General features: G+C 38.8%; 1 protein-coding gene across 2 annotated transcripts in view; it reads left to right on the top strand.

Moving 5' to 3' along the window:
• The window catches only part of nfia (nuclear factor I/A), a 245,142-nt gene that overhangs the window by 77,444 nt on the left and 146,529 nt on the right, over positions 1–21,169 (top strand). For both annotated transcript variants that reach the window (XM_059340759.1, XM_059340760.1), the window contains exon 2: positions 11,341–11,869. In XM_059340759.1, the coding sequence (XP_059196742.1) occupies positions 11,341–11,869 (529 nt within the window). The remainder of the gene's footprint in view (positions 1–11,340; positions 11,870–21,169) is intronic.

The raw sequence follows: 21,169 nt of genomic DNA on the forward strand, positions 1-21,169 counted from the left end.
AATATTATCTCATTTTTAAGAAGCAGAAGCAGCTTTTTAAACTCAAATATCAATAAACTGTTTGCAGTGCAGAAATCCTCGTCCTGAAATGTTTTATTTCCCCAAAATTAAGCTGCAAAAACAGACATTTAGGGTTCAGATAATCTCACGTTTGCAATAAAAATCACTTTATATTAATAGTTATTCTGATTTGAGGAAGATATCTGCTCAGTTTTTAATTATTCCTGAAAGAAGAGAAGCAGCATAGAGAACAAAAAGAGAGATTTTTGCTTTGTTTAAGGAAAGTGAAGCAGGTTAGAAAGAGGGAAAGATGGAGAAAAGAGTCTGAAAATGTTTTATTTTCCCCAAAAATAAGATCCAAAAACAGACATTTAGGGTTCAGATATTCTCATGTTTGTAACAAAAATCACATTTTATTAATAATAATTTTGATTGGAGGAAGATGTATCAGCTCTGTTTTTAATTATAAGCTGCACAGAGAACAAAATGTGGAGAAAAGAGTCTGAAAATGTTTTATTTTCCCCAAAAATAAGATGCAAAAACAGACGTTAGGGTTCAGATAATCTCACGTTGGCAATAAAAATCACTTTATATTAATAATTATTCTGATTGGAGGAAGATATATCAGCTCAGAGAACAAAAAGACAGATTTTTCTTTTGTTTTAGGAAAGTGAAGCAGGTTGGAAAGAGGAAAAGGTGCAGAAAAGAGTCCGAAAATGTTTTATTTCCTGCAAAAAAACAGCCATGATTCCAATATTTAGACATATTTCAGCTGCTGTGAGTCGTTTTCTCGAATCCTTTTCTCGACACGGACGCAGAAAACAGAAACAGAAACAGGATTATTGTGTTGGGAGACACATTTCAGAAAAACCTTCCTGAGTGCAGCAGGAGAAGCTGAAAACAAGAGGGATTATCTCGGCCCGCCGCCGGCACAAAGAGCTCGTTTTTTAAGGCTGAATATGAGACCAAGTGACTTGTTAAGTGGGATTTTGTTTGCGGCGGACAGACAGAGTGTGAAGCGGCGGCGGTGCTGGTGGTGCAGGCCTGTGTGTGTGTGTGTGTGTGTGTGTGTGTGTGTGAGCGGGTCAGGAAGCTGAGCGAGCTGCACTGGGCTGACAGGAATGTTGGTATGTGGCTGCAGCCAACATCCAGAGCTGCACATCCACTGTGGAATGTGTGTATGTGTGTGTGTGTGTGTGTGTGTGTGGAGGCTGAACACATCATCCGTCCAGCAGCCGCTCGGCGTCCTAATAACGGCCCGAGGACACACACACACACACACACACACACACAGAAACACACAGAGAGAGAAACACACATGTGAGTCGGACCAGAAAGCAGAAATCAGAGAAGTCTGGTCCGTCCTGCAGGTTGCTGCAGAGCGGCTCCAGGCGCTTTTGGAGACAAACCCGTTCTCCTGGACCGTCTCCAAGAAGAAACAATGTGCTGTATTCAGAGCCCTTGACAAGGGAGGGTGAACAATGTTATATATATATAAAAAAAAGAAGAAGAAGAAGAAGAAGAAGCTGCAGCTGCTCCGACGCTAGAAACCAACAGCTTCATCTGACAGCAGAGAGTCTCTGACAGCTCAGCAGGAGACACAACAACTCCTCAACTTACTCACTTTTTAAAAAATATTCAACCCAAAACCTCAAGAAGAACCCGAAAGGTTATTTTTTTAGAATATAAGAGAGCGTTAGAATGTGAGAAAGTTCAACAAATCTTCAAACTCAAACCAACAGAGAATCTATCTGGAATCTAACTATCTGCTTATATCTCTTATTCTTCTGTTTGTGCTGCTATAAATGCATTAATGTGGATTAATCTGCTGCTGAAAATACTCCCAAAAACATACATATATTTTGCAGGAAGTCAGACAGAGTTAGTCAGAACACGGGAAAAGTTACATTCTTATCCGTTAACTCCAAACTCAGATCGTAGAAATGTGAACATCTCCGTCTTTTCAAGTAATTTCTGTCTCCATTGAGTTCTTAAAGTATTTGTTTTCTAAAAATAAGACACCAAAAAACTGATGTGTGGTGAAACAAGTCAATTACTCGTCAATTTTTCCAGATTATTTTCCAGATTTCAGCATCAGAATGTAGGGAAAAAAAGGGGAAAAAAGCCAGAATTAGACAAACTTCTGCACTAAAATCAAGGAAAATGGCAACTGAGTTCTTGAAGGAAATTGATTTGTGTTGAAAAGACTTTAAAATCATCTGAAAACAAGTAAATATAATAATAATAATAAGTAATATTTGTCAGAATGTGAGAAAAGTTCAACAAATCTTCATGTTCCAACTCAAACCAGCAGAGAATCTATGTACTAATAACTATATCTCTTATTCTTCTGTTGCTGCTGTAAATGCATTAATGTGGATTAATCTGCTGCTGAAAATAGTCGGCCAAACATACATAATTCTTGCAGGAAGTCAGACAGAGTTAGTCAGAACACTGACCTGCAGATTTAACTTTCAGGTGATAGAACTCCACTTTAAGGTCCATCAAAGTCTTAATTTTCTAACAATAAGACATGAAAAACTGCCGTGTGGTGAAACAAGACAAAAATAATCAACTTGTTTCAAGAAATTTCCAGATTTTAGCTTCAGAATGTAAAAAAAAAGTCAGAATTAGACATGTTCTGCGGTAAAATTACGAAAAATGACACCTGACTTCTTGAAAGAAATTGATTTTTGTTGAAAAGACGTTAAAATCTCCTGAAAACAAGCAGCAACCAGCAGAAATTATCTGAAAATACATGAAATTTGTCGCACCGCTGCTACAAATGCATTAATGTGGATTAATCTGCTGCTGGAAATAGCCTCAAAAAATACAGAAGTTTTGCAGGAAGTCAGACAGAGTTAGTGAGAACACGGGAAAAGTTACATTCTTCTCCGTTAACTCCAAACTCTTGCAGATCGTATAATTAGGAGCATCTCTGTCTTGTTAAGTAATTTCTGTCTCCATCGAGTCCTTAACGTCTTGATTTTCTAAAAATAAGACACTAAAAAGTGTCAGAATGTAAGAATGTAACAAAATTAGACAAACTTCTGCACTAAAATTAAGAAAAATGATATTTGGCTACTTGAAAAAAATTGATTTGGCTTGAAAAGACGTTAAAATCTTCTCTCTCACTCAAACCAACAAAAAATCTATCTGCTAATAACTATATCTCTTATTCTTCTGTAGATATTAATGCTGCTACAAATGCATTAATGTGGATTAATCTGCTGTTGAAAATAGTCGGCCAAACATGCATCATTTTTGCAGGAAGTCAGACAGAGTTAGTCAGAAAAACAATCTGCAGATTTAACTTTCAGGTCGTAGAAATACAAACATCTCCGTCTTGTCTTATCAGGTCGTTTCTGTCTCCATCGAGTCCTTAAAGTCTGGATTTTCTAACAATAAGACACTAAAGTCAAATACTAATCAACTTTTCCAGATTATTTTGCAGAATGTTAAAAAAATAAGACAGAATAAGATGAACTTCTGCACCAAAATCAAGAAAAATTACACCTGATTTGTGTTGAAAAGACGTTAAAATCTCCTGAAAACAAGTAAAAAAATCAGCCTCTTCAGTGGGAATATTTGTGACTAAAGCAAATCAGTGAACTGCTAACTTGGATTGTTGCAGCAACCAGAAGAAAGTATCTGAAAATAGATGGAAATTTGTTGTAAGAAGACAAGTTTTTTACAGATCCTGCAGCTTAAAATATCTGCAAGATCCGTGAGAACATTACAACTTTTTTCTTGACTCTTGTGCAGCGACCAACAGTCTTTGTAAGTTTTTAGTAATAGAAATGATTTGATAAACTGCAAATTTCTGTCTCACTAAACTTAAGAGTCTAACAACATGTTTTATCAGACAGGACACCATCAATGCAACTTTATGCACATTTTGTATTAGAAAACTTGAATAAAACAGCAAAAATTCAGCAAAAATTACCCCAAAATAATCTATTTTTATATTGGCTTTAAGTGCTTTTTGTCTGTGCAGCCTGCAGCGCCTCCTTCTGACCTCATACTCCAGCAGCTTATCAGCTCCAAACCAGCTGATGCAAATATTTCAAAAGTTCTTTTACAGTTTTGCTCGACAATAAAATAGAAACACAACAAAAAAAATGTGAATATTTCAACCTGATACCTAAAGAAATCTGGTTGTTTCAGGAGTTTATCAGAGTCTGTAGCTTAAATTTTCAACTTTAAGGACTCGTAAGAGACTCGAACAGGACGCTGGTGCAGCGTGCATGAGTGTGCATGTGTGTGTGTGTGTGTGTGTGTGTGTGTGCATGTGTGTGTGTGTGTGTGTGTGTGTGTGTGTGCAGCTCATAATGTAGTATCCACATGCCACCCCAGTCGGAGGCATTTGCACGTATCAAGATGTGTGTGAGCCGCTTTGATCTATGAATAGTCGAGTGTTTTTTTCAATACGTGGCTCAGGAGGAGGAGGAGGAGGAGGAGGAGGGGGTGCAGGGCCTCCAGCCTCCCCCCTCGTCTCCTCCTCCTCCTCCTCCTCCTCCTCCCGTCCTGCTCACTAACCCTCTGAGGGGTTTTATCCAAATAAGAAATGTTCCATGAAGATGTTTTCTGTCCGTCTGTGTTCTCCTCCTCTCTCTTTCTTTCTCTTTCTTCATTTCATTCTTTCTTTCTCCTTCTTTCTTTCTTTTCTTTCTTTCTTTCTCTCTTTCTTTCTCTTGTTTTCTTGGTTGTTTCTCGGTGATGAAACTGTTTTTCTGTCCGTCTCTCTGTGTTTAGACGGACAGACTGAAATAACAGGTTTCCAAACCGTCCAAACCCCGAAAACAAAACAAAGAAATATTTATAGGAGCGTTTCAACATTTACTACAAACCTCAAACACTCTGTAGAGTCAAAGAAACAGCCATTGATCTCCATTCATCTCAATATAGAAGATCTTTGATCATCAACATGTGGCTGCAGAGAAAGTTATCAACACTAACTAATGCTGAGAGGAAACAGAATTAAAAGCAGACTTTATAAATATGAAATCAGCTCAATCTAGTTTTTTTTATTGAAGGGAAATAAATGGAAACCAGAGGACACAAAGTCTGCAGGAAATGAGCTGAAATCTGCAAAAACTTTTCTTATTTCATCCGTGATTAAATACTGAAGTCTGATCTTTCTTTAAATAAGAAACACACAAAGATTCAGGACAGATTTGGCCGAGTGTTGAACCTCAAAACTGTTCAGTCAGGAAACAAAAAGCTTTTACAGCAGAAAAAAAAGAATATCTGAATCCAAAAATCAAAAACCAAACACCTACCCAACAAATGAGGCTCTGCAGAGTAGAATAATCAGGTTATTAAGACAATAATTAAGATACATTTAGAGAAAAATAGAGATCAAATTTAACAACAAATCAAACAGCCAAGAGTTACCAAATAATGTATGAATATAATACTAATTTCTTCAGACGTTTTGCATTTTATCACTATTTTATTTTGGTCTTTTTGCACCATTTACAGCCCTAATTACAAAAAGTTTGGGTGCTGCATAAAACGTGAATAATAGCAGTTTTTGATAGCAGTCTCTTGTTCATTTTAATGCCTGGTACAACTAAAGGTGATGATGATAATGATAACAACAAAAAAAGCTGATAAGAGTTTAATTTAAGAGCTGATATCTAGACATTTAACATGGTTTTATTGATAATAACCAAAATCATTATCAAGAAAACCATGGACATTTTTTTTCTAATCTAGATATAAGCTCTTGAATTAAACTCATATGAGCTATTTTCGAAGAAATTGGAGAAAACAAAGGTCTAATAATTTTTTCCATGACCATATTTGCCAAAAAAAACAGAAGTTTCTCATGAATTTCTTGTCTTTGTTCAGTATTCAGACGTATTTATGTTGCAAATCATTGCCTTCTGTTTGTATCTAGTTTTTCACATCATCTCAGAGTCCCAGTGGAATCAGGGTTGTATTTTAATCTCTACAGTCTCTGTAACTGTTATTGTGCAGAGAAGTTCTCTGGAAGTTCAGTGACGTAGTATAAAGAACGACAAAGTCCACATGAACACAGGACTTTAACCCTGGAGGTCTGAGAGCTGTTTGTGTCGCGTTTAATACCAAAAGTTGATTTATTAAAGTGACTTCTTGTACATAACTTAATTTATGAAACAAACTAACCTATTTTAACCCAAACCAAAAACAATTTCCTAAACATAACCAGGCAGCTTTAACCACATGTTTAAAGCTGTGATTGTGCCTCTGTATGTGATGAGTTTAGAATGAAAATGGGGCCTGAAATGATCATGCAAAAAGCTTAAAATGCATCAAAATGACATGCAGCATGTTCTTTAAAGTTAATGCTGCATGCTTTTTATTTATCTTCACATGAGATCATGCTGGTTAAACTGGGTTTTGTGGTAAAACATTAAAATATCTCAAACCAAAGAATCAGAGAAAGTCTGATCTGGTTGCATTCTGTTTGTATTTCTTTGTTGTTGTTAGTTTTTCACAGCATCTCAGATCCTCACTAGAAGCTCAGGGTTGTATTTTAATCTCTGTAATCTCTCTCTAACTGTTATTGTGCAGAGAAGTTCTCTGGAAGTTCAGTGTCGTAGTATAAAGAGCGATAAAGTCCGTGCAGGGAAACACAGGACTTTAACCCTTTATGTCTTGGTTGAAACCAAAAGTTTGAAATCAAAGTTGACTTGTATATATTGACAGCTTACGTACATGACTTAATTCATGGAATAAACCTTCTTATTTTAACCCAAACCAATATATATATCTCCTATAAACATAACTGAGCAGCTTTGCAAAAAAATTACCACATTAAATATGTGTTTAAAGCCGCGATTGTGCCTTCCTATGTGATAAGTTTAGAATAAAAATGGGGTGTTAAATTAAATGCAAAAAGATTAAAATGCATCAACATGACAGGCAACATGTCCTCTAAAGTTAAAGCTGCATGCTTATATATATATATCCTTTATTTAACCAGGTAAAAGTCTCATGAGACTTAAAAAAAAGAGATTTCTTTGTCCTTTAGAATCCATTTGAATTCACTGATTTTTATACATCTTCACATGAGATTTTGCAGGCAAAACTGTGTTTTTGTGAGAATATTTCAAACCGAAGACTCAGAAAGTCTGATCTTGGTGTTGGTGCTGAGACTCTGAGATAATGTGTCTTGTTCCCTGCTGCTCCTGATCACATAATGTTGTGATCTGTTTGTAGAAAACTCCTGAAAAGAGGAGAACTAATCCGACAGTGAGAGTGTGACAGTGGAGCGGTGGAGCAGCTGCTCACCTCTCTGGCCTCTGAGTTTATGGAGACTTTGTGCTTTTTATCGCCTCGACAAGCTGTAATAACATTTTAACTGGAAGCTCTTCTCCTCCGTGACTCCTCCTTTTAGAGCCGCCTGTTTGTTTCTGCTCCTCATTCAGCCGCTCGGCCCTCTGTTGTGACACGCAGCAGCAAAGAGACGCTTTCTCCCTCTAATGTGTTCATTTCCTGGCTCGGGAGGAGGAGGAGGAGGAGGAGGAGGAGGAGGAGGAGGGAGAGCAGGTGTAACCAACCCCAAATTGTGTCTAATCCACGACACGCCGTCTAACCACAGTCCCAGCAGCTCTCCTCAGCCCAAAGCCACATAAAGCAACTTAATGCACCTTTAATGCACCTTTAATCCTGCACACCTCCACGCCTCTCGCTGTTGGTGTTTGTGGCGGCTTCGATCCACGCCGCGCCGCTTCCTCAAACGCTGCCTCCTGGCTGTGGTTCTGGTGTTCTGGGGGCCCACAGACCTCCACAGACCTCCACAGACCTCCACAGGAACACATTCCTGCCTGAGAGCCAGGAGAGAAACGAGTGGACACTGAGGAGTCTGTGTGGTCACAGAGAGAGAGAGAAACTCTTTTTATCTCCTTTTTATTTCAAATCCGATGCTGACGAGGCGATCTGAGACCAAACAGCTGATTAATGTCAGCAGGAACTTCTCCTTCTCTCAGAGTAGAGGAGATAGATGCTGAACTTAAAGGTTTTTTGGACAATAAAATACAGGCTGATATCTAGACTTTTCCCATGGTTTTCTTGATAATAACCAAAATCAGTGTGAATAAAACCATGTTAAATGTCTAGATATCAGCTCTTTAATTAAACTCTTATCAGTTATTTTTGTTGTTATCATTATATTTGTCCAAACAAATGTACCTTTAGTTGTACCAGACATTAAAATGAACAAGAAATTGAAGAAAACAAGGGTCTAATACTTTTTTCCATGACGTTTCTCATGAATTTCTTGTCTTTGTTCAGTATTCAGTCGTATTTATGTTGCATATCATTGCATCCTGTTTGCATCTAGTTTGTCACAGCACCCTCTTTCCAGAATGTTAAAAAAATAAGACAGAATAAGACAAATTTCTGCACTAAAATCTAGAAAAATTACACCTGATTTGTGTTGAAAAGACATTAAAATCTCCTGAAAACAAGCAGAAAATCAGCCTCCTCAGTGGGAATATTTGTGATTTAAAGATTGTGAGAAAGTTCAACAAATCTTCAAACCAACAGAGAATCTATCTGCTAATAATTATATAAAATAGTTGCTGAAAATAGTCCCCCAAAATACATAATTTTTAACTTTATTTCTCTTTGTTTCTGTTCTTTCATCCTTCTGTTCTGCTCTCCTTCTTCTCTTTCCTCCATCTTGCTTCTCTCCTTCCTCTCCTGGAATCTAAAAGCACTAAAAATTCCCAAAATAGTCAGATTTTATGATTTCTCTGCAGTGCAGAATGTCTTTTCTTCTCCCTCCAACACGCTCAGCTTCCTGTTTGTCCAAAAAGATCTTTAAACGTCTGACTTTCCTCTCAGTTATTGTAGAAGAAAACGAGAAATAATTACCATGTCTGCAGTGATGACAGTCTCATGCTGTGCAGCCAAACTTTGTTCAAACTCACAGAACATTTTTTAATAATCTATTGTAGATGCAGACACGTCTACAGATGATCTGTTCTGCAGGAAGCATCGAGTCTCTGCTGCTGTTTGAGAGACAGAACATGGTTTTACAGCTTCTTGACCCTGTTACATGTTGTCTTGTTTGTCGAAAACGTAAATAATAGCAGATATATTTACCAAAAAACAGATGTTTCTAATGCATTTCTTGTCTTTGTTCAGTATTCAGCCGTATTTATGATGCAAATCACTGCATTCTGTTTGTATCTAGTTTTTTTTTTGCAGCATCTCAGAGTCCCACTAGAAGCTCAGGGTTGTGTTTTAATCTCTATAATCTCTCTGTCACTGTTATTGTGCAGAGAAGTTCAGTGTCGTAGTATAAAGAGCGATAAAGTCCGTGCAGGGAAACACAGAACTTTAACCCTTTGTGTCTTTGTTGAAAACAAAAGTTTGAAATCAAAGTTGACTTGTATATATTGACAGTTTACGTACATGACTTAATTCATGGAAGAAACACTCTTATTTTAACTCAAACTCATATTTATTTCATAAACATAACTGAGCAGCTTTGTTCAAATTTACCACATTAAATATGTGTTTAAAGAATCTAACAACATGTTTTATTAGCCTGGACGCCATCAATGCAACTTTATGCACATTTTGCACGAGAAAAGATGAATAAAACAGCAAAATTCAGCAAAATGTATCCAAAATAATCAGTTTTTATATTCGCCCTCCTTCTGACCTCAAACTACAGCAGTTTATCAGCTGCAAACCAGCTGATGGGAACATTTCAACAGTTCTTTTATAATTTTGCCTGATAATTAAATGTAAACACGACAAAAAATGTGAATATTTCAACCTGTTAACTTAAGAAATCTGGTTGTTTCAGGAGTTTATCAAAGTCTGTAGCTTAAATTTTCAACTTTATGGACTCGTAAGAGACTCGATCAGGAGGCTGTTGCAGCGTGCATGAGTGCGTGTGTGTGTGTGTGTGTGCGTGTGCGTGTGTGTGTGTGTGTGTGTGTGTGTGTGTGTGCAGCTCATAATGTGCAAAATTCAGCAAAAATGACACAAAATAATCTGTTTATATATTTGCTTTAAGTGTCTCTGATCTCAGCCTTCTGCATCCTGCAGCTCCAAACCAGCTGATGCAACATTCCAACAGTTCTTTTACACTTTTGCTTGACAATAAAATGTCGACAACAAAATATATGTAATATTTCAAACTGTTATTGCATATTGCACTGACTGGTCGTCCCTCTGCGTGTCACCTCTCGTCCCTCAGGATCAATTCCATTTATCTTTTCTTATAAAGCAGCACCAGCTGATGCAACATTTGTTTTATAATTTTGCTTGTGTGTATGTAAACACGACATGAACTGTGAATATTTGCACCTGTTATTGTTTGTTGCACTGACTGTTCGTCCCTGTGCGTCTCACCTCGTCTCTCCTGTCGTCCCTCAGGATGAATTCCATTTATTTTTAAGGAAAATGCATTGTTCACTCTCATTGTTGCAGTGACCAGTAGAAAGTATCTGAAAATAGATCAAAGGAGACTCGGTAATAAACTGAACTGAAGCTCAAAATATTTGTAAGAACCGTGATGACATTACGACTTTTTTCTTGACTCTTGTGCAGCGACCAACAAACAGTCCTATTAGTAATAGACACTATTTGATAAACTGCAGATTTCTGTCTCACTAAACTTCAGAATAAATCTGTAACTCATCAGATGGTTTCAGTCTTTAAGAGTCTAACAACATGTTTAATTAGCCAGGATGCCATCAATGTAACTTTATGCACATTTTGCATTAGAAAAGCTGAATAAAACAGCAAAATTCAGCAAAAATTACTCAAAATAATCCGTTTTTATATTTGCTTTAAGTCTCTATAATCTCAGCCTTCTGCATCCTGCAGTTTAAAATGCATCGACGTGACATGCAACATGTTCTTTAAAGTTAATGCTGCATGCTTTTTATACATCTGCACATGAGATCATGCAGGTTAAACGGTGTTTTTGTAAAAATCTCTCAAACCGAAGAATCAGAGACCGTCTAATCTTGGTATTGGTGCAAGAGAAAAATTGAATAAATCAGCAAAAGTTACCCAAAATAATCTGTTTTTATATTTGCTTTAAGTGTCTATCCTGTCAGCTCCAAACCAGCTGATGCAACATTTGACAATAAAATGTAAACACGACATGAAATGTGAATATTTGCACCTGTTATTGTTTGTTGCACTGACTGTTCGTCCCTCTGCGTCTGACCTCGTCTCTCCTCTCTCGTCAGTTCTTTTACAATATTGCTTGACAATAAAATGAAAACACGACATGAAATGTGAATATTTCCACCTGTTATTGTGTATTTTATTGCCTGGTGTCCCTGTGGGTCTGACCTCGTCTCTCCTGTCGTCCCTCAGGATGAATTCCATCCTTTCATCGAAGCCCTGCTGCCCCACGTCCGGGCCTTCGCCTACACATGGTTCAACCTGCAGGCCCGCAAGAGGAAGTACTTCAAGAAGCACGAGAAGCGCATGTCCAAGGAGGAGGAGCGCGCCGTGAAGGACGAGCTGCTGAGCGAGAAGCCCGAGGTGAAGCAGAAGTGGGCGTCGCGCCTCCTGGCCAAGCTGCGTAAGGACATCCGGCCCGAGTTCAGGGAGGACTTCGTGCTGACGGTGACGGGGAAGAAGGCGCCGTGCTGCGTGCTCTCCAACCCCGACCAGAAGGGCAAGATGAGGCGCATCGACTGCCTGCGCCAGGCGGACAAAGTGTGGAGGCTGGACCTGGTCATGGTGATTTTATTCAAAGGGATTCCCCTCGAAAGTACTGACGGAGAGAGGCTGGTCAAGTCTCCTCAGTGCTCCAACCCCACGCTGTGTGTGCAGCCGCACCACATCGGAGTTTCAGTCAAGGAGCTGGACCTGTACCTGGCCTACTTCGTACACGCAGGTCAGTCCCCTCACAGTGTGTGTGTGTGTGTGTGTGTGTGTGTGTGTGTGTGTGTGTGATGGGATGCTGCTGAAGCTGCAGCTCTCTGGTTTCTCTGGTTGTCAACGTGTGATGAAGCTGCAGAGAGTTTTGATTCTTTGACTCTGTGGCTGATTATGTTTTGTGCTGGTGGTTTTATTGGTTCATGCATTATTATATTTTACATATTAAACACACAGTGCATCCATAATTTCCTGCATTTATCCTGAGACATGCAGAGTAATAATCTCTGACATCAGACTGTAAACTTCTGACTGAAAGTTCCCTTCATCTCTTCTTATTTTTGGATAAATGTCTGACTTTTGTCGGCGTGTTTCTTGTTTTTTTTGGAGCATTTTCTTGTTGAACTCCCAGAGGGATTGTGGATGAAATGTATTTTTACATTTTAAACACAAAGTGCTGCATTTATCCTGAGACAAACAGTGACAATCTCTGACTTGACTGAACGAGTGAAAGTTACTTTTCTACTTCTACTTTCTATCTTTTCCTACTTTTGTATGAATATCTGATTTTCTCGGCGTGTTTCTCTGCAGTTTTGTAGCATTTTCTTGTTGAAATTCTTTTCTGATGTGCATCAGCAGGTTAAGTTAGTGAACTTTACCTTTGCTGGTGGTTTTATTGGTTCCCGCATCTCTTTTCTTCACATATTTTTACATATTCAACACAAAGTGCATCCATAATTTCCTGCATTTATCTTGAGACAAGCAGTGATGATCTCTGATTTGACATCAGACTGTAAACTTCTGACTGAAAGTTCCCTTCATCTCTTCTTGTTTTTGGATAAATGTCTGACTTTTCTCAGCTTGTTTCTTGTTTTTTTTTTTGAGCATTTTCTACACAAAGTGCATCCAAAATTTCCTGTATTTATCTTGAGACATGCAGTGATGATCTCTGACTCTACTACAGATTGTAAACTTCTGACTGAACAAGTGAAAGTTACTTTAATCTTTTCCTACTTTTGTATAAATGTCTCATTTTGTTGCGTGTTTCTCGGCTGTTTTGTAGCATTTTCTTGTTGAACTTCTTTTCTAACGTGCATCAGCAGGTTAAGTTAGTGAGTGTGCAACAGGTCATTTCATGTTTTATATATTCCACACAAAGTGGTGCATCCATAATTTCCTGCATTTATCTTGAGACCAGCAGCTGGGACATATGCAGACTGTAAACTTCTGACTGAACGGGTGAAAGTTACTTTCATCTTTTTTTTCTCTGCGTGTTTCTCGGCTGTTTTGTAGTATTTTCTTGTTGAGATTCTTTCCTGACGTGCATCAGCAGGTTAAGTTAGTGAACTTTAACTTTGTGCAACAGATCATTTAATTTGTTTTATATATTCAACACAAAGTGCATCCATAGTTTCCTGCATTTATCCTGAGACATGCTAGCCTGGGTATACCCAGACTGCCTTGCGCGCTCGAATTTGATTTCGAACCTCCAGCCAGTCTGGAAACGAAGCGATTATCGTAGCCCTGTTTTAGGGATCCAATCACAGAGCGGGGAGGGACGGTGAGACGATGACGCGTTCTACTCGGCACTTGGAAGCTTTCCGGATCCAACATGGCTGCTGCGGACGCGAAACTCTCTTTAGCTGTAGATGGTGTTTTAAATAGTTTAGAGCCAAAGTTGAAAGGCGAAAGGTCTCTGGGGGCTCCGCTGTCCCCCGGCTCGTAGCGAGATCACCGGTAGCGGGGCTATTAGCGCCGCACGGGCGGTTTCTGCGGCTCGTTGCGCCGAGCCGGTGAGACCGCCGGTCACCGCCGGTGATCTCGCTCCGAATCGGGAGACAGTGGAGCCCCCAGAGACCCGCAGCAGCTTGTTTGTTGCCCATAAAATCAGTGGATGTGTGTGGCTGAATGACATGAGGGGGAATAAAGCGTGAAAATAAATAATCTTGCAGAAAGCGAGAACTGGAGAAGCAAAGCAGCAGCAACACTCTCTCACAGACACACACACAACAAACATCCATCTCTGTTGCTCTACTACGTCATCTGGTATAACTGATCTGATTGGCTAAGAGCTACCTACAGACGCTTTGATAGACATTCTAAGCGCCCAATAAACGGCTCCGGAGGATCGTAAACCACACCTCCTCTACGGAGAAATACATTGTAGGTGTCCAGACCTAATCTCCAATGAGATTTGGTCTGGTGTTAGCCAGGCTAGAGACATGCAGTGATGATCTCTGATTTGACATCAGACTGTAAACTTCTGACTGAAAGTTCCCTTCATCTCGTCTTATTTTTGGATAAATGTCTGACTTTTGTCGGCGTGTTTCTTGTTTTTTTTTGGAGCATTTTCTTGTTGAACTTCCAGAAGGGTTGTGGATGAAATGTGTTTTTACATATTCAACACAAAGTGCATCCATAATTTCCTGCATTTATCTTGAGACATGCAGTGATGATCTCTGACTCTACTACAGATTGTAAACTTCTGACTGAACGAGTGAAAGTTACTTTAATCTTTTCCTACTTTTGTATAAATGTGTGTTTCTCGGCTGTTTTGTAGCATTTTCTTGTTGAACTTCCAGACAGATTGTGGATGAATATGGATGTGTCCACAAATCTTTTAACGTGCATCATCAGGTTAAGTTAGTGAACTTTAACTTTGTGCAACAGGTCGTTTCACAGAACACGTCTGTTTGCCTGGCCAATATGGTGCGTTCAGGTGCTCCTCAGATCGTCCAATTTCCAGAGTTAGTTAGTTAGTTAGTTAGTCTTCCAATTCCGTTGTGTTCATGACCTTTAAGTCGTTATGTGATGCTGCAAAGAAGAGAAGAAAGTATTTTATTTCTCAGTGTTTTTGAAACATGTTCATTTCTTAAAACGGCAAAAATATAGCTCACGTTTCGATAGGTCATATATTTTTTTTATCAATCCCTGTTCAATGACCAATTATAATGGGTGTGTATTGCACGGAATGTTCGTGTCACAGTGTGTGACATCATCGCCAGAGTGTAGAGGGAGAGAAAAAACTGACAAAAAATAAATTTGAAAACTGCGCTCCAGGCCGCAAATTCCACTCTGCAGAAATAATTTATACATAGAAACGTAGGAAAATTAGTCTTCTCCCTCACAATCCTCTGGTAAAGCTGTCAGAGTTATAGTTTGGGCGTAGGACGCACAGATGATCCACCAACACCACCAACAGCCTCATTGGCTCCCATATTAAAAACGCAGGAAGATTTCTGAAAAAGGGAGATGGAACAGTTTTTTTAGATCGCTCTAACAAAGCTATTTTTTCATTTTTCTTAAAAAAAACCATATGTAGACGTTCAGGAAGAACTCAGGACGCTCAAAGTGAAGTCAGATCAATGATAGGTATTATGGTTTTGCCAAAAATGCTTTCTGTTTGAGGCCAGAAATTCCAGTCTGTCTACCTCTGTTACGGGACATTGGCAGTTGGTGGCAGTTAATTCTGTTGATTGCTCTGCTCTGATTGGTCGACAAAGCCTTTGATCTTTGCTCTGATTACAGTTACACACACACACACACACACACACACACGCATTTTGAGGTTAAAGGTCATAGGTTGCTGTATAAATATATATATATATTATAGTATATAATATAGTATTATAACATTACTAGTATTAATTGTTATAAATCTCTGAAGAGTCTCATCATAGTGTACACACACCGGCAGTAGCCCCCGTGGCCCTTTCATTATTTACCCAGAGGAAATCTTCTACTTCTCTCTCTTGTTTCAACATTTCTTGATTTATTTTCAGTAAACAGGTGAAACCTCTTTCTCCCGTCAGTGAACTCTGGTTGCTGTCGGTGAACTTGTTTATCTAGTTTTGGTGCTGAAGCTGCAGAGATGAACCGTTATCAGCTGCAGACAGACGTGGTTCGGTCCGCGGTCAGTAAAGCAGAAGTCTGAGGCGGCGGCGGCGGCGTGTGTGTGCCAGCAGCTCGCCGCCCCGCGGCGCCGAGCGGCTCGCCGTGTCTCCGGCTGCAGCTGGCACACCTTCAGCTTCAGAATCACACTATTATCTCCGGAGCCGTTGCTCAGCACGTTTCCCCGATTTCCGACTGATTCCACGGGAAAATAATTTGGCTGGTTGGAGGTTTTAGTGCTCGGCGGCGGTGACGGCGGCGTGCAGAGGAGAGGAGGCGTTTGGCACACGCTCGCTGTGTTTGGCACTCAGACACACAGAGAAGTTTGGTGGAGCTGCAGAGTTTTCTTGAGGAAGAAGAGCAGCTTCAGGAGAGGAAAATGATTTTTAATTGATAAAATATTGGATCAAATTGATAGAAAAATAGTCTTTAGTGGCAGCAAATAAAAGCTCCAGAGCTCTTAAATGCAATATTTTCTTTTCAGAATGATGATTTCTGCAGGAAACAAGCAGAATTTTTCAGATTTCTTCACTTTGTTTGGGGGAAATAGTTTGTGTTTGGATTCAGACGGAGGGAATATAAAAGAGAGAAGATTTTCAGAATAAAAGGTGTTTTTCTGCAGACTTTCCTGCAGAGTATTTAGTGCAGAGAGCAGCTTCCAGAGAGGAAAAGTAATTTTAATTGACAAAATATTGGATCAAATGGATCAATTGATAGAAAAATAGTCTGAAGTGCAACATTTTCTTTTCAGAAAGTCACATCTTGAAAATGCAAAGTTGATTTCTGCAGGAAACAAACCGAATTTTTCAGATTTCTTCACTTTGTTTTGGGGGAAATAGTTTGTGTTTGGATTCAGTCAGAGGAAATATAAAAGCCTGGTGTTTCAGGAGGAAGATTTTCAGAGTAAAAGGTGTTTTTCTGCAGACTTTCCTGCAGAGTATTTAGTGCAAAGGAGAGCAGCTTCCAGAGAGTAAAATTAAGTTTAATTGATACATATTTTGGATCAATTGATAGAAAAATAGTCTTCAGTGGCAGCAAATAAAAGCTCCAGATCTCTTAAATGCAACATTTTCTTTGCAGAAAGTCACATCTTGAAAATGCAAAGTTGATTTCTGCAGGAAACAAACATAATTTTTCAGATTTTGTTTTGGGGGAAATAGTTTGTGTGTGGATTGAGACGGAGGAAATATAAAAGCCTGATGATTCAGAAGGAGTTAACGGTGTTTTTCTGCAGACTTTCCTGCAGCTCTGGTGAGTTTCTGAGACAGTTTTTGATGAGACACAAACACTGAGAGCGTTCTGGAAAGATCTGCGTCCCTGAAGCTTAATTACAATCATTTCCTCCTGCAGACTAAAGCCTCTCTGAGCCCAAAGACTGCTCCCATTCTCCTCGTCTGCTCCAGATCGCCTCTCAGCCAGTCTGTGTGTGTGTGTGTGTGTGTGTGTGTGTTTTCTCTGTGCGGTGGCAGTAATCAGCTGTGTGCAGGTTCACACTGAGCTCCTTCTCTCTCTGCTGCTCTGATTCTTGGCTCAAAGTGACAAAGCTTCAGTTTTAGGTTCCACTTCTGCAGAATATGTTTGTTTTTAATTTGCTCTTTTTTTTGGTGCTAAATTTAGCTTTTTTAGATCTGATCCAGAAGTCTTTTCCTGACAGTGTTGAGGCTTGAGTGTGTGCAGAGCTCCTCTTTCTCTAATTCTGTGTATTTTTTTTGGTAATTTTGTGTCTTTTTAAAGTAATTTAGTGGTTTTTTGGGTAATTTTGTGTCTTTTTTTTAGTAATTTAGTTTTTTTTCTGTGATTTTGTGTCTTTTTTTAGTAATTTTGTGTCTTTTTTTTGGTCATTTTGTGTCTTTTCTAAAGTAATTTAGTTTTTTTTCTGTGATTTTGTGTCTTTTTTTAGTAATTTTATGCCTTTTTTTGGTCATTTTGTGTATTTTTTTGTCATTTTGTGTCTTTTTTTGTCATTCTGTGTCTTTTTTTAAAGTAATTTAGTTTTTTTTCTGTGATTTTGTGTCTTTTTTAAATAATTTTGTGTCTTTTTTAAATACATTTGTGCCTTTTTTAAATAATTTTGTGTCTTTTTTTAAGTAATTTAGTTTTTTCTGTCATTTTAATTCTCTTTTTGTAATTTTGTGTCTTCTTTTAAGTAATTTAGTTTTTTTTCTGTGATTTTGTGTCTTTTTTTAGTAATTTTGTGTCTTTTTTTTAAGTAAGCCTCCAGTGTCCCCCAGGTACTGTGAGTGTTTCTGAGCCCTGTGCTGCTGCAGCAGCTGCAGGTCAGAGGCCTGAAGGTGAAAACAGAAAGTTTAAATCATCTGTGAGGTTTCTCTGCGTCCTGCTGCTGAGCACTCTCAGGATTAAATAATAAATGTTTGGTGGTGCGCTGCGGTTTCTACTGGCAACACCGCGGCCCCCCCCCGGCCCCCCCTCCCTGACTCAGTCCGTGGTACGGGATGAATTTAATTACCGGCTCTCGCTGCCCCGACAGACCCCGCCCACCCCGAGGTCAGCCTGCCTTCACATGGCTTTTAATCAACGCCGCCACCGCCACCGCTCCAGAAAAGCTGCGCTGCCTTAAATAAGAAACCTGATCCTCCTCAGACCAGAACCAGCAGGAGAGAGGAGCCCTGCACACACTGAAGCCTCAACACTGTGTCAGGAAAAGACTTCTGGATCAGATAGAAAAAGATACATTTAGCACCAAAAAAAGAGCAAATTAAAAACAAACATTCTGGCCGCTGGAGACAGTAGCAAAATGACCAAAAAAAAACACAAAATTACAAAAAAAACCACTAAATTACTTTAAAAAGACACAAAATGACCAAAAAAAAAGACACAAAATGACTAAAAAAAGACACAAAATGACCCAAAAAAATACACTTAATTACAAAAAAGTCACAAAATTACTTAAAAAAGACACAAAATGACCAAAAAAGACATAAAATGACCAAAAATAATACACTTAATTATAAAAAAAAAGACACAAAATTGTTAGAAAAAGACACAAAATTACCAAAAAAGACACAAAATTATTTAAAAAAAGCGACAAAATTATTTAAAAAAGGCACAAAATTACCAAAAAAGACACAAAATTATTTAAAAAAAGAGACAAAATTATTTAAAAAAGGCACAAAATTATTTAAAAAAGACACAAAATTACCAAAAAAGTTTTTATGGAGTTTGAGACCCCTGTGCTTGAGTCTTTAGTCTCAGACTTGTTTGTTTGCAACTTTGTCAGATTTTCTGTCTGAATCTTGAACTTCTCGTCTCGTTCTCATTGTGCAAATGAGTCGTTTGTCGTTTAGCGCTTTTGTGGACTCCAGAGGGTTAATCAGAGATGACGTGACAGTATTCCTCAGACACAGGTCCATTATTGAGACCTAAATGCGTCCTTTAGATGCAGCCGAGGCTTTAAATCGTAGTTTTTTGGTGCAGAGCGACGAGGATCTCCTGCAGCTGGAGGCTCTGAAACAGCTGAACAGGAAGTGGCTGCTGGGCGGCTAACAGGTGGAGCTTTTCAAATTAACACACTCTCACTGGCTGCAGTCAAGCATGACACACACACACACACACACTCACAGCAACTGCTCAGACGCATGAATGGAGGCCTGCTGCCTGTGTGTGTGTGTGTGTGTGTGTGTGTGTGTGTGGGAGTGTGTGTGTTCTCAGAAACAAGTTGAGGGTCAAAGGTCACCCCCCCCTCCCCACCCGGCCCCTCCTCCCCCTGATTTACGAGCCTGGTGGCGGTGGCGGGTGTCACTATCACAGGAACGCTGCACACGTGCTGAAAGGTCAAAGGTCACAGCGTGGAGGTCCTGACCCCTATCATCGGCCCGTTTAACCTCCAGGATAAACACCCTCCCCTCATTAACATCACACACACACACACACACACACACACACAGAGCCGCTGGGGGGGGGCGTGGTCAGGGCTGGCGGCGGCGTGAACAAAAGGTGTGATGAGGTCGGCGGCGGCACTTTGTCTCCTCGGCGGTTTGGGTGATTTAGAAGCATCACAGGCGGAAATAAAGATGTTAACGTTTATTACAGATGGGATAATATTTATGTGGGCAGTAAAGTCAATTAAACATAATTAGAGAGATGGAATCATAAAAGTTTGATAGAATGAGTTTTACATTAAAGTTAGTGGCTCTGCGGCGAATCGCTGCTCAGCTCGCTGACGTATCCCTCCACCGCTGCAGAGGAGGAGACTTTAGTCTTCATTAGAGGAAGTATTCAGATCAGTTACTGCAGTAAAAGTATTAATACACACTGTGGAATGACTTCACTACAGTAAAAGTCCTGCATGCAAAACCTATTTTAGAGACGTTTGAGTCGTTTCATTGATTCTCTTTCTTCAGAATTTTAAAAAGTGAAGTTATTATGGGTTTAATAAGATGTTACCAAGTAACCAAAACATCATTTTTTACAATTAATATGTTTATAAAGCATCATTCTTCCAAATAAATAGTCCATACTGGCTGTTCAGTGTGAAACGATTGATGTGCTTTGATACTCTTTAGCATTTATTGGGGGAAGTATTCAGATCCTCTCCACATACTGGAGTGTAACCAGTTTGTGGTATTCAGATTACTTAATAGCAGTAAAAGTACTAATACCACACTGTGAAATTACTCCACTACAGTAAAAGTCCTGCATTCAAAACTTACTGAAGTAAAAGTACAAAAGTATCAAAATGTACTTAAGGTATTAAAAGTAAAAGTACTTGTTATGCAGAATGGACCCACTCAGATTGTTTTATATATTCTAAATATATTATTAGATTATTTGTATTGATGCTTGCATAACAGTGTTTTAATTTAGTGAATATAGGGCTCATTTTAACTACTTAATCTACTGTTATGTTATTTAATTTAAATGCATTATGTTTTTATGTTAGATTTTGACCTGAAAAGTAACTAAAGCTGTCAGATAAATATAGTGGAGTTAAAAGTACAATATCTGCCTCTAAATGTAGCGGAGTAGAAGTATAAAGTTACATAAAAAGGAAATACTCAAGTAAAGTACAAGTACCCCAAGTACTCTCTTGAGTATTGAGTTATTTTAAATAAGAAAAAATATAGTATAAAAGCAGCAGATTGATCCTTTAACATGTCAGCAGCAGCCTGAGAAGGTTTGAAGATGATTTTAGTGACTTTAGTTTCATTGATTCTATCTTCAAAAGTTTAAAAAGTAGTTCCATAAAATTTCAGGTAAGCAAAAGCTCCTGATGATCTGTTGGGATTATATTAAAGCTGAGAGTTAGTTAGTTAGTTCACCGTGTTATTAAACTCATAATAACTTCATGATTGTGATCTGTAACATGTAACCACAGTGTGTGTGTGTGTGTGAGAGATGTCAACATGTTTTTGTGACTCATGTTTCTTCAGAACTCTTCAGCACAAAGAGAGGATATCAAGTCACCAAC

The sequence above is a fragment of the Centropristis striata genome, chromosome 9 (assembly GCF_030273125.1).
Source record: "Centropristis striata isolate RG_2023a ecotype Rhode Island chromosome 9, C.striata_1.0, whole genome shotgun sequence".
Classification (NCBI taxonomy): Eukaryota; Metazoa; Chordata; class Actinopteri; order Perciformes; family Serranidae; genus Centropristis; species Centropristis striata.